This window comes from Phaethon aethereus (genome assembly GCF_964289735.1).
Source record: "Phaethon aethereus genome assembly, chromosome: 18".
Taxonomy (NCBI): domain Eukaryota; kingdom Metazoa; phylum Chordata; class Aves; order Phaethontiformes; family Phaethontidae; genus Phaethon; species Phaethon aethereus.
In genome coordinates this window covers 9,412,233-9,425,845 of record NC_138594.1, presented here as the reverse complement: position 1 = coordinate 9,425,845, position 13,613 = coordinate 9,412,233, and the positions used below count along the sequence as shown (strand labels likewise).

Sequence of the window (13,613 nt, the reverse complement as noted above, 5' to 3'; positions counted from 1 at the left end):
TCAGCACTACAACTACCAAATTAAGCAAAACACTTCAAAAGGTGTGGAAGGAAGATGTGTCCTGCTAGGAGCCAACAAGGAATGCAAATCTTTCCTTTTTTTTCCCCTTTTTCCTTTTTTTCCCCTTTTTCCTTTTTTTCCCCTTTTTCCTTTTTTTCCCCTTTTTCCTTTTTTTTCCCTTTTTCCTTTTTTTTCCCTTTTTTTTCCCTTTTTCCTTTTTTTTCCCTTTTTCCCTTTCCTTTTTTTCTTTTTTGTACTTCCAGTTTTTCAGCAGTGAGGGACAAGAGTAGTTTCCTTTGAGAAATCCTGTCCCTTTAGCTGCTTAGCTGTAATGCAGGGCTGCAGACTGACCCAGCAGGGTGCTGAAGGAGTACTCTGTCCCTTGTTCATGGGGGGGAAAAAAGTGCTCCAGCACTTTGTGCAGTGGAGAAAGTCCAAATTTTCTATTGCTTACTTCTTGCCTTGAAATGGGTGTCAATATTAACCTCTAAGTCTATGGGCTTCTTTAGCTATAGTCTGGAGTGATACTCAAGCAAAGTAAAGCGCTTTTTTTCCTGCCATGTTGGACAAGGTGGGATTCTTTATATATGACAGTGGTGTATGACCAACAGTATGTAACACATAAGGTGTTCTGGATGACCACAGGCAGTGAAATGAGCCTGCCGCTGTATTCCTGATTTTCTTTTTTGTTTGTTTTCTTTTGCGCTAATGAATGACTAGGAATGATAGAATGAGGTTCTGTTAATTTGGAATGAAATAAGAAATGTATAACTGAATTGCTGTGCTTCTGAAAACTGTTATTTTGGTTAACTTCAGATATCTTGGATATATCGAAACATGGGGGTGATAATAACATCAGAAAAAATAGTTACAGCATGATAATGGTTCAAAAGCCTCTTCAACACACTTCAAGTGTTTTTATTTGGCCAGTAACTATCAAAGCTGTGCTGGTTTTAAACAAAATGTAGATACAAGCATGTGTTTTAATTATACTTGTATTTTTAATACTATAAGGAACCCAACTTACCCAGGCTAGAAAAAGAACTAATTCTGGTGTTAGTAATGCCATGAGGATGTGGAAGGGTTTGCATATTAACGTACAAGTAAGAGTAAATGGAGAAACGCTTGCCCACTGGAAAATATACTAATCTGTTTAAATTTAATCTTTTCTTCAATGAAACACATCAGTAAAATACTGCAGTTAGAAAAATAAATGCTTATGTAATTACAAACCTGTTGATTGTATTGACATATCAGCCATGTACTTCAGTATGTATACTAACATGTTATTTCATATAGATATGTCAGCTAGACATCCTTGTCAGGGCAATAGACATAGATTTTATGCCATCTGTTTTATGACTGTTCCTGTACCTGTTTTAGAAGTTGACTGTTGTTGATCTTTTCAGCAGTGAATGAATTGTGATATTTTGAATTCAATAAATAGTCATGGCAAACCCTAACTCTAACTGTTTTGTTCTGTGCTCGAAGTTAAAGCGAGCAGTAAGGAGGGCAGAAATAACGATGCTATAGTGTACAAATAACAGGTCTTTTAATGCATATCTCAGTTATATGAGAACGGGGGAAGAGAGAAAAGGAGGAGAGCTGCATAGGCATTCTCTGGCCTGTCAAATGCCATCCTAAACTATCTCTCTCCTTCACCTGAGCTACATACCCTTTACCAGTGGAAAGCAGCTCAAACGGGGAGCTGCTCCGGCAGCTCAATAGACTTAAAAATTAGCCAAAACAAAGGCACCCACAAAACAAGTTACAAGTTTTACTTTTCCATTTAACGTTCTCCAAGTGAGTTAGGCTGATGAAGATTTTAGGGAATAAACCTCTGAAGAGTTCCCAGAGAGTCAGACAATCAGCAGTGGCAGGTAGTACAAAAACTAGGAAAAAAATCTTCATCACTAACTACTCATCCCATGATGTCCCTGGGACTAAGAGGTCAATTAGGCCTGACAGCATTTGGCCTCAGTTTCCAAAGTCAGACAAATAGATATTTTGAACCTGTGTAAACCTGATTCTGACTATAGCCTGGGTCTTGAGCAGGTACTGAAATTCCAGGGAAGCCAGAATGCTCATTACTCATACAAGGTCTGTTTTCCTGCTAATGTAATTTCCTCTTGATTTAGCTTTGTGATCACTTTTTCACAGGAAAAGGAACAACAGACTCTGACTCCAAATCATATTCTCTGGGAACATACGTGAAAGTGTTTATCAAGATGCTTCCTAATACTTGTTTCTCTTCCTAAAATAAAATTGTATTTGGCTAGTGTTTAACAGACTGTGTTTCTATACCCTGTTCTCTGACTCCCTCCCATCTCTTCCCCCCTTCTCTCCCAACTGAGTGGCTGCTACTTCTCAAATAACCAATATGTCAGTTAAAAATGTGTCACGGTGTGGTCATTGTATGACTCCTATTCAAAGTTCATGTCATGTAGACTTTCATTGGCAGCGATTTTGTCCCATTAAAAGGTTTAAGACAGCAATTTGTGAATCTTGCTCAGCCAAGTAGAACTGTGAAAAAAAGGAGTTATTTCTAAGTCAATTAACTGCGGTCTGTCAGAGTGCTCCTCATTCAGTTATTTTCCAGGCCTTGTCATGGGCTCACATCTGTCAGCCCCGTGTTTCCCAGGCTGCTCTCAGATGCCATTACATTGAAAAGAATGGGTTTATTCACACTATTTATTTGACTTTGTGTGGTAGACACATTTGTATATCATTTTATGGTGTAACAATTCATTTACATAAAATATAGGCAATTAGGTGATTCTGGCCAAAGCACTAAGGGAGGGTGGGAGGAGCCACCATTAAAATAATAAAAGCTAATCAAAAAGAGGCAGATAAATTTAGGTGAAAATAACCATCATGACCCATTCTTGATTCTAAATTACTTCAACAGAACTTCAAGGAGGCGAGTTTAGTTGTATTTTGTCTGTATTAAGCTCCTTAATGTTTTTCAGTGTAAGAGAAGAATTTATACTTTTCACAGGACCTATGTTCCATTTTAAAAATCAAGTAGTTCTTTGTGGAGGAAGAAAGGGTTTTTTTGCTTTTGGGTTAGGTTTTTCCCCAATTTAGAGAGAGTTTCCACATTTGTCTGTAAAGGAATGTTGTGCCTTAAAAGCCTGATCATGCAAATGCTACTTTTATTCTCCTGACTGCAACAAGGTAATTCATGTATGGTTCCAGTTAGGCAAAGTTGAAAACAAAGGTTTAGATCAAATTATCTGCAATGCTTTTCAATGAAGTGTAACAGTTTCTCTTTTGGAGTCAGAAATACCATTCCTGCAAAAATAAATCTCCTAGGATTCAAGTCATGCATTCATTCTGCATGAAACTCGTACTCAAGCGGTGTGGCTATCTTTAATCTTGGCACTGTAATAGGTAAGGACATTGCAATTTTTCTATAACTTCTCAAGTTCATAGTGAAGAGGGCTGTTGCACTGTGACATGCTGCAAGGATTGGTCTGATGACAGATCCGGAGCCCCTATATTCCCTGTTGGCTCCCAATTAATTTCAGGTACTTGCCTGTCCATGACAGTGTGAGCATGCCCTTAACTAGTAAGGTATTATTTCCCTGAAGATAGAACAATGGCTTTCTCAAACATTACTAGGATTATATCTTGAGACAAAATTATAAATATGCTAAGTATGACTGTACTAATTACAGGAGCATGAATTACACATCTCCAAGTTATCACTGCGGCGTACTGAAACCAGAACTCATCACTTTGAAATGAAGAAAAGCATTTAGAAAAACTATAAATGTTCTTAACTCTGACTCTCCATGACTATTTTGGAAGCCTTGCTAGATTTCAACAGAATGAGATCAAGACCTTTAAAAAGGGAGAAAAGATAGGCTCTTGGTCAAGGACAGAAAAAGAGAAAAAAATTATTCCTCTTCCTATGTTGAAGTTAAGCATACAGATCTCAGTGCAGAATGAGCTCCCAGGAGAGGCGGTAAAACATGGGTGCTCTCACTGACAGGAGAAGGTACTAGATACTTGCGTCAGCAGCAAAGCTCAGCATAAACCCACAATTTTGAGACTTTGGCACGCAGCTCCTATGCCTTCCCACTAGAACTCTCAAGGTCTCTGAAAGCCACGACTGCGATTTCATTCTGTGATGGAAGACTTATCATCCTACTTTGTTATACAAACAGGGTTCTTATCCTTTTGTTTGAGACAAAAGTTGAGCTTACATTTCAGCAAAAAATATTGAAACATTTACCTTAAAAATAATAATAGAATTGGAGAAAGGGAGTGAATGAGTCAGACCTCTAACAAAGGGAATAAGCCTGTATTCATGTAATTAATTTCCTACAGAATGGTGTGTTGAAAATTCAGTGCATTTGAAACTGCACAGAAAAGGCAAGGTAGACACAAGGAAAAGGCCAGCTGCATTCAAAAAAGGCCAGATCCACCCTGGCGTAAGCCGGCAAAACCTCATTCAAATCAGTCAAGAAGACTTAGCCTGCAGTGTCTATTCACAAACCTTTACTTCATGGTGTTGGTCCAATCATTCAAAGACTCGTTAGAGATTCTTGTGGCTCTTTTGTCTTTCAATGAACAGGTGAAATGTCCCGTCCCTCTTTTGATTCTCGACCTACGCATCAGGCACAAGTCCAGCAAAGAACAAGTGATTAACTACACAAAGAGCCCTGCTGCTTTATGAAATGTTACAGATCAGAAGGATTATGGAAAAGGCTTCATTTCCATCCTGGAAGAGGCTGAAAGACTTAAGTTTGCAGTGCCAAAGGGGAAAATGTTCAACATGCTTTCCTCAGTAAAGATAATTCATTGGGTTAAATTTAACAACAGTAAAGAAAGATCACTTGTTTGCTTGCAATTGTTCACAAATGTGTTTTCACTGTAACTTAGGTCCTGCTTTCCCCATAACTAGGTCTAGCTCAAATCTTAAAGTTGGCACTAATAAGACCTGACACCCAAATTCCACCAAGAATTGTCTCTCATTTCCTCAACTCCCCATATGTGAAACAGCGATAGTATTTAACCCCTTCTGACCCAATTTTCCTGTATGCAGAGTTGGAGAAATTGATCCCCAAAGACTGAAAAAAACCCTATGAAGATGAACATGAAGAGTCTTTGGCATCCTTACTTTGTTTTTAGGTACCTATTCCTTGAATACATGCATCACTCTGCTTTTGTAGGCTGCCTGGCCCTATTTAATCACCTTGAAAGGAGAAAAATCCACAGAATTTTTGAGAAACAATTGAATGAAGAGTTATTTTAGTGCCATAAAAGATGCTTTCTCTTCTATATGGTTCTTGAACGTAGAATGACAAACTCCTGGGATGTGGAACTTTCTGTAATAGACCTCTGGAACCATAGTGATTACGCCTCCTTCAAGATGTCTAGGACTTTTTTGAGAGGTTGTAGCATCTACAGAGAGAACAAGCAACAGAACAGATCTTACATGGAAGATCCTGCTTTATGAAAGATGCTGACTCCAACCATTAAGCAAGAATTATGGTCGGCTGTAGCTTAAACACCTCGTTGCTCTTCATCTCTCTTACTCCGAGTCCACCTTTGTATCTTTATTAATTGGCTTAATTTTTTGCTGGTTTGAACGCTTCATGGCTCAATACAACTGGTCCCTGCCCATCCTTTTGCAAGCAGGGGCAAATAAAGCAGTGTGGGTGAACTAGGGATCCATTCAATGACATACATAATGAAGCAGTAGGTATTACAAACTGCTTGCATGATAATTTTCATCTCTGTTCAATCTCTTATTGCCCAAGAAGACTAGAAGTAGCACATAAATGCAACTTCTTGGTTCCTATTATACATAAACTAACACTGCCAGCGCAAGGAAGATTATTCCCCTTTAGCTTTTATTCTACCGTGGCTAAAGAAAGGACTCTATGGTTCAGTTAGAAACTATGTGAGGTATGATGCCAGGGGAAGAAATATTGCTTCCTGCCCTCAAAACTAAGTACTTGGAAAACCACAAAACCACCCTAGGCTGACAGAGCTTAAAACACCGGGAGACAAAATTAAAATGCCCTGACTTAACCACAGTTCCTTGCTGTGATAATGGCTGTCCACCTTGTCACACTAATAAAGTCACTGAAATTAAAGAGTGTATGACCTGATCTTATATTACTCTTCAGCTACTTTACTGCTTTTCCACTGATTCAAATTTTCCATCTTATCCCAATGCAAACACTAGCTGCTTTGCCCCACAGTAACTCATGTCTGTATATCTAAACATCCTCAGTCTTGATGTTGAAAGAAATTTGGACCAAACATAAACAGCAGTAGCTACTGATTTTAGCACAGCAGAACTTTTTTCAAGTGTGGGCACTCTATACATTACATGTTTTCCCCAGAAAAGTCAGAATATTTGTTTAAAACCTGAAAGAAATGAAAAGAAAAAGATTTTCTCCAAAAAAGCATTTTTACCACACCACTTGGAAATGTTCATGCATCTCTACTAGTTACTGGTATCATGACAGTTATCTCAACTCTATGCAATATAGGGAGATTACAGTTAAATAGAATAAATATATCCAACATCCATGACCTCTAATAAGCTCTTCATTATTCTCACCAATTGCAGGGATTTCAGGTTGCTCATTGCAAGGCTGACAAGTCCACAAAGCTATGGATTAAATCACCAGATCACGTGTGTTTTCAAGCATGTTGTTTCACTTCACACTGGGTTATTTTAGTTTTTCAACCACTCATTCACGAAACTACTTATTTGCTTTAAAAAGAACACATTATTTCAAAAGGATGATGCTCTATGAAAGCAAATAGTAATTAATGCTATAAACAATGGCTAAGGCCCATTCAAAAGGCAAAAACCCACAAAAGTTTGACACAAACATACAAAATGAGAAGAAATACTGTACCTCCAATCTATACTAAACCAACATATTTTATCTCATATTTACAGTGCAAATACCAACCAAAGAGTACTCCATTTAAAATCTCAAATGTAGCATTGATCTCCAGCTCTCAAACCCCAAGTATTCTGATATCCCTGTATATCCTCTAACAGTTTACAACAGCCAGTCCGCTTAGGTATTTCCTGTCATGCACTTAAACAATAACTAGAGCTAGTTGTGGGCCCAGTATTATGAGTATCAAATATTACATTCTCAGGCAGACAATGCTACAACCAAAACTTCTGATTATTTCAATGCATTTCCCAAACACCTTTTCTCATCTGGTAATGATACGGCGTTAGTGTTCATATTAGCTACAGTGCAGTATCTCTCACTGGCCTGTTTGCACGGGATCAAAACCAGAGGCTGTCAATGGTGCAGAAATCAACAGAGCACCGCAAAGTTACATCAGCTGTGATTTTGCCCCTGAGGGTTAGTTAATCTCTCTGCTAATACAGAAAGCAAAAAATGTGGCAAACCTGCCAATTGCCTGCAGGTTTAGTAACTATGGCTAAGACTATAGTTAGCATTAATTAAAAAAAAAAAAAAAAAGGAGCCATTTGGAAGGAAAATCAAGTAGAGATGGGAGAAGAGAGAAAGAAGTCTAGCGAAAAAGCACATAGTATGTACACAGAGCAAAAGATGTTAGAGGGAATTTTGTAATACTGAGCACAAGCTGCTTTCTGACCACGAAAGACAACAACCTGTTCAAAATTCAGAGTTATTTTGTGAGGTAAAGAAGATGTGAAGATGAGAAACTAATGCAACAAATGGGGATTAAAAGCCAGAGTTTACAGGGCTCACAGAGCCATTATCTTCAGGCAATTCTCCAGGCTCCAGTTTTGGTGAAATTGTCAGCTTTAGTCCTTGGTTTTAACTCTACTTCAGACTCAGCACCCAAAAACTGGCCTGAAATTTTTCAACTCCAGTGTCACTCCTGTCAGTTGAGCTGAAACTCACATGGGTTGGCTCCTCTTTCTCTGGCAGACCAGTAAATGAACATGAAATCTTTAAACCGAGGAGCACAGCCCAACCAAGCTTCGCCAAAATGTTCACTTCCAGTGAAGAGGAAATCTCCACCTCCCTTCTTCACCTTGCATTGCAGCAGAGTTCGTATAGGGCCTCGCCATTCACCACTTGCTTCATCCTGCTGGAAAATTCTGTTTTTCTGTCTGTAGACTTTCTGGACGCTGACATCAACCTGTGACATGTGGTTCTCTGAATCGTGGGAAACATTTCTGATAGATCCTTTCACCACTAGATGTGAAGAAGACAGGAGTTGGTTATGGAGCAGCAGGTAAGTAGTTCAGGTACTAGGAGCTCACTGAATGAAATAATTGGAGAAACAGATTTGTTGTGCAGTTTGTACACCCACCACCTACAGATGGACACATTTCTGAGCTTACATTGCATCCTTCACACAGAGGATCCCTACACAAACAGTGCTAGGAAGCATGCTTTATGACTACTCAAATCACTACATCTGAGGAAAAAGCATATAACTTGCTTGATAGTGCAGAGCAGCAGTGAAGAATAAAAAAAGCACGTGAAAAGAGGTCATCTCAGGGATTCAGTTTTTTCAGTCTATGTTCCAAGACAATGACTGTCACTGACTACCTCCTTCCTGTCTCCAGGGGCCTCTGAAGATTTTCCTTTGACAGCAGTAACAAAGGTTGATCCAAGAAGAATTAGAATATGATTTGATTGGAAAATAACAGGAGCTTGTTAAAATGTTTTTAATTTCAAGGTTTGAGGTTTTTTCCCCCCCCTCAAAAAGAAAATGGCATTCATCCATCAAAAGACACTTTGGGAGTTGATGAACAACACGCAGAACTCTTTAAAGTGGCTTTATTTGAAGCCTTATTTAAATGTCACATAGCATACATATACCTCCTTCTCCCCAAATGATCCTAGCTGTTTTCTGGGAGCAAAAGCATAATAAGCCATAGTCTTTCTGACTGAAAACATCCTTTGCATCAACCGCGCAGAGAATGAAACATCCCATTTGACAGGTGTTTGCTGTCCTGAAGCCATCTCTCATTCTCACCACTCCCATTTTTCACGGCAATCAATTATTCTTCCATTAACTACATGAATTTCAACCCTATACCCAGAGAAGGCTCAGAAGGAAACATGCCACCATTTGAGCCAAGAGTTCTTGAGCAAGTAAGAGGCTACCAATCCAACAGGAACATCATCATGCTTCTCCCAACTCATTCAGGTACAGAGAACTCTACAACCCAGGAGGCAGAAAAAGCTTATTTCTGAAGTTCCCAACAACCTCCTCATCTAATTCAATTTCCAGAGGAATCCAGAATTTTCTGTAACAGATGTCTCCGCTCTCAGTCTCCCTCTTTGTGTGATCACTTTTAATCAGATGCAGTCAAGTCTACTGACAAGCTATAATGCACTTGTTCCTGGTGCTCCAAGTTGCTCCTGTGCTGCTCAGGGCCTAGTGACTGAAGACCTCCTTCTTAAGAATAACTATAAAGCCCCTATTCACTCCCAGTGTCATTTACACTTTTATTAGCAGCTATTTTCTCTAATCAAAAAAGTTGATGATAGCGATTTGTGAGCTTAGGGCAAGGAAGTCAGGCCATAAATAGCGTCAGTTCAAAGGGCCGTGTCTTCTGGTCTGTTGCTGCTGTAAGTGTAGGTGCCCCCCATTGTGTGCCTGGGCCTCCACATCTGTTGGTCTCTGGTGTTCCAGGCAGTGCAGAGGGAGAGCGCCTCGCACGGGAACCGAAAACTTCATCAAGTAGAAACAACAGGCTGGACTGCATCAATTAATTTGGAAGAAGTAGAAAAATTACCAGGTAAGGAGCACTCTGTAAGGGAAGCATGCTCTACACTCTGTAATAGCACAATGATGTTACCGTGTGATTTTTATCAGTAGCCTTGAAGAACAGCAACCCCTAGTAGGAAATCAGTCATCTGGTGTTTTGTTTTTAAACATTGAATAGGGGTAAGTATAGCTCATGGTTTTATTTCTTTACATTAGGTACATTTACAGCAATACAATTGTGGCCACGTGGAGAGGCAGCTCTGCAGCTTTAACTATTGGACATAATCAAAGAGGTACAAATTTTCATGTGCAAAACTATGGGAATAAAATTAACAAATCACGATCAAGAGAAAAAGTAAAAAAAAATTGTATTACATTATTAAGTAGAGAAAATGGGAAAAGCTTTTAACATACCACTGAATCAGTATTTCTTATTATTTCTTATCTTATGGAGTATTAACTGCTCTGTTTTCTCATAAGGCATGAAACCTAACCAGTATGTCAGTGAAGAAAGTTTAAAATCACCTGAAATACTTAGCTAAGTTATGAACAACTCACTACCTCTGTAGAAAAAGAACTAGGAAGTGTGCAAATTGTGAGGGAAGAGAGAGGGCATATTCATCAGCAGGGAAAAAAAAGAAAACACAAAATGGATGAAGGGAATAAAAAGGAACGTACCAAGCATGTATAACCTGTGTGTATGTGTGTCTACACACATGTGACCTGGCTATGTGTGAGAGCCAGCAAAACACTTGTGAGAATTACTTTCAGTTCAGTTTTAGATCATAACCTTTCTGCCTGCAGAAAATTAGGACCTTGAAAGAAAGCTTCCCCCTTCTAGGTTTCACTTCCCCCCCCTTCAAATTCTTTTTCACACACCTAGTTTCTTTCTCAGATCAGAGAGCACAGTCATGCTGTTACTTTAAGAAAAGCAAATAAATCCAAATAATCAATGCATAATTAAAGGCAGAATGACATCCCTTTAGTCAGCTTACCAAAATCACTTCTGCAAATGGCCATAAGAAGTTCCACGTTGTCACAAGGACGGCACATAGCTAGAATAAAAAAGAAGTTAGTTACTTATAATACTACACTAGGTCTCATTGCTAAAGGATCGGTGAATTATGAGAGGAAATGGGGCAGAACTACTAGCTTAAAAAACGTTTTATCAGATGCAAACCAAAACTCTGGTTATGCAAATACAACCGAAGCAAAGAAATAAGGACAGAGGATTTATAAGTCACTGACCGACAACAGGGCCTGATAGCATATAATCCCTTTAACAATTGATGAAGCATGCCAAAAATATAGCAGAAAACACAGCACCTGGCACATGCCTATTCTCCATCATTTTTCAACCTTTTCAAATTTCGTTCTGTTTTGACAGAAAGAGAGGAAGATCCTCCTATATTACTTCTGGATTACAAAAGACAAGAATAAACACAAGCATCTATCTATGTGTGTGGTGGGAGCTACGATGGCTTCACGGAACACTCCAGTATAGCCTGCTGAAACATTAGTAATCCAGCATGGATGAGGCGGAATTTTATTCCAAGTGTGGGGTAGCAGCATAAGTCATTCAATGTATTAGTGATAAAAGAAAACACCCCACACCACATCTGAAGCCTTCATGAGTCTACCACCAGGTTGTAGGGTTCATTGAACCAATCAGGCTCCGTTCACCCATAAATGTAATTTGTTATCCACACACTTGGTATATACCCTGTTTGTTATCAAAAGCTCCTGTCCCGAGTACCGGACAATCAGGCCAGTGATGCCATTAAGCACTCCCTAAAATAAGCACGTTCCCTGAGTTAAGGCCATGAAGCTCCAGCAAACAGCAAAGCCATGCAAAGTGGCACCTTGGACAGGTTAACAAAGAGGAGAAGACAACCCAAAAGTACTACAGTTGCTCTTTTTATTTAACCTCTCCATTTTAAGGGCAGCTTATCATCATTGCAACATGGCTTGACTACTCCTCTTTTTAACAGGAGGCTTGCCCGCGGTATTCCTTATTGGGGCAGCAGGTATACAATGGCAGCAGGAAGTGCGTCCTGATTTTTCAGAACTGGGATGGAAAAGAGCCCTCTTCAATAATCAGTGCTCCTTCAATACATAACTGCCTGTGTGTGGTGGGTGTGCATTATTAGGTGCAGGGTTATGTTGGTGTAAAGATAGGAAAGAAAGGTAAGTGAAGTTTCAAGCAATTTAGATGGCTAATCCCGTTTTCAAAAGATCATTCTAACTTCCATCTTGAGGCCTTGGGTCCCTAATGAATTTAAATCTCTCCTGAACATGGGATTTAGGCTCCTAAAACCTACTGAGGTGTTCTCAGTGACGGTACTGCCAGGGGCTGGGGACACCCATGATCACAGTGCATACGTCCAGGACCAAGCTGGCTGCTAAAGGAGAGACAGAGTTTATATTTATATATATTCCCTCCTGTGCCTACAGAACGCCCCTCACAGCGGAAATCTGAAAACATACTGCACCTGCCGAACAGCCAGCGAGCTGGCAGAAGGACCTCCATTGCAACAAAACCCCTCAGCCCAAAACAGCTTCTGTCAGCATTTTGGGACGCATTGCCAAGGTCCACGGATATCAGTTGCCACCTTGGATCTGCCCTGACAGCGGAGCCCCGAGGCTGGCTCTGCTCTTACCTTCGACCAGTGCCATCTTTTTGAAGTCAGGGCCAGCAGCACTCTGGTTGCTCAGCAGCTCATACTGGAAGCTGGCTGTCCGGCGGCTGATGTCCCTCTGTGGACTGGCCTGCAGGAAGAGGGCCACTCGTTGCGGCGTGTGGGCACTGAAGCAAGACACGTGGTGGGGTTGAGCCCCTTCTGCCTCGCTTAACACCAGATGCAGCTGCCCAGCATGCTCCACATAGATGCTGGCGCCCTGGAAGTCAGTGGCAGGCTTGATACAGACGGTGGTGTGCCGGGCACTGGAGAGGTTGGGCTCCAGAACAACACGCAGGGCTCGTGCTGGGTACATCCATTCCAGGGAGCCCTCGGTGCAGCGCAAATGGACCTGCTCCACCACACGGGAACGGGGCTCCCAGCTCAAACCGCTGCCAAAACAATAGCACCAGTCAGTCACTAACAATACTCTCAGCACAGGCAGAACAGCCCAGCAGTCACTGCCACGTTGGCTGCCCGAAGATACAGATCCTGCTCCCAACTGTGACTCTACCCCAAGACTCATAAGTTAACTTCCTCCGGCTGGGCTGCCTTCCCTCCCCCGTCCCACCACAGCTGCAGCGCTATGGGGAGGGGGATTGCTCACACCTGGTGCTGCACCTGCAGGCACAGAAAGGAGCCTCAGCCCCTCTTGCCCACCTGCAAATCCACACTTGGACACCTGCAGCGTCCAGAAAAATGACAGAGGGCAACTTCTCTCTACTCAACAGCAACAAGAACTTTCCACGAGGTAGGGCTGGCCGGTGCTCACTCCCTGGGTAATCCCACCCATAGGCGGGTAGGAGAGCCACTGACTTGCAGTAGGAGCAGCACAACAAGCACTGATGTTATGTATGAAAAATTGGGTTTAAAAGCCTAAAATTCTAAAATTTTTTTAACGCTTCTGATAAGAATTAACCAAGAAAGCGTTCCTAATCAAAGCAGGCTGTGCTGACCCTGCTCCTGAGCTCTTGCTCAAGCCGCTACAATTTCCTTGCTTTCAGAAAAGTTAGTTTTGCTTCTGTCACTCATGACAATCAAATCCGTGACAGCTGAATCAGTCAAAAGGAAAAGACAACAAAAAGCAGTGGACAGGGATATAATTTTTGGAAAAGCTTCGTCACATATTTTCTCGTCCAAGTTACGAAAGACAAGCCGCCAGCAAGGCGGAGCTGCCATCCTAGGTACCTGTGACCGGCTGCTCCCTTCCCGAACGCAACGGGCCAG

The 13,613-nt window shown here is 41.0% G+C and overlaps 1 protein-coding gene across 1 annotated transcript; it reads right to left on the bottom strand.

Annotated features, from left to right (window-relative positions):
• Nucleotides 1-7,009: 7,009 nt before the first annotated feature.
• Nucleotides 7,010-12,765, bottom strand: LOC309411523 (meteorin-like protein). Its single transcript, XM_082008183.1, has 3 exons — nt 12,369-12,765; nt 10,704-10,763; nt 7,010-8,180 (listed from the first exon to the last, which is right to left on the bottom strand). Exons 1-3 carry the CDS (start codon nt 12,700-12,702, stop codon nt 7,864-7,866), a joined length of 711 nt encoding a protein of 236 aa, XP_081864309.1. The 5' UTR covers nt 12,703-12,765; the 3' UTR covers nt 7,010-7,863.
• Between the last annotated feature and the right edge of the window lie 848 nt (nt 12,766-13,613).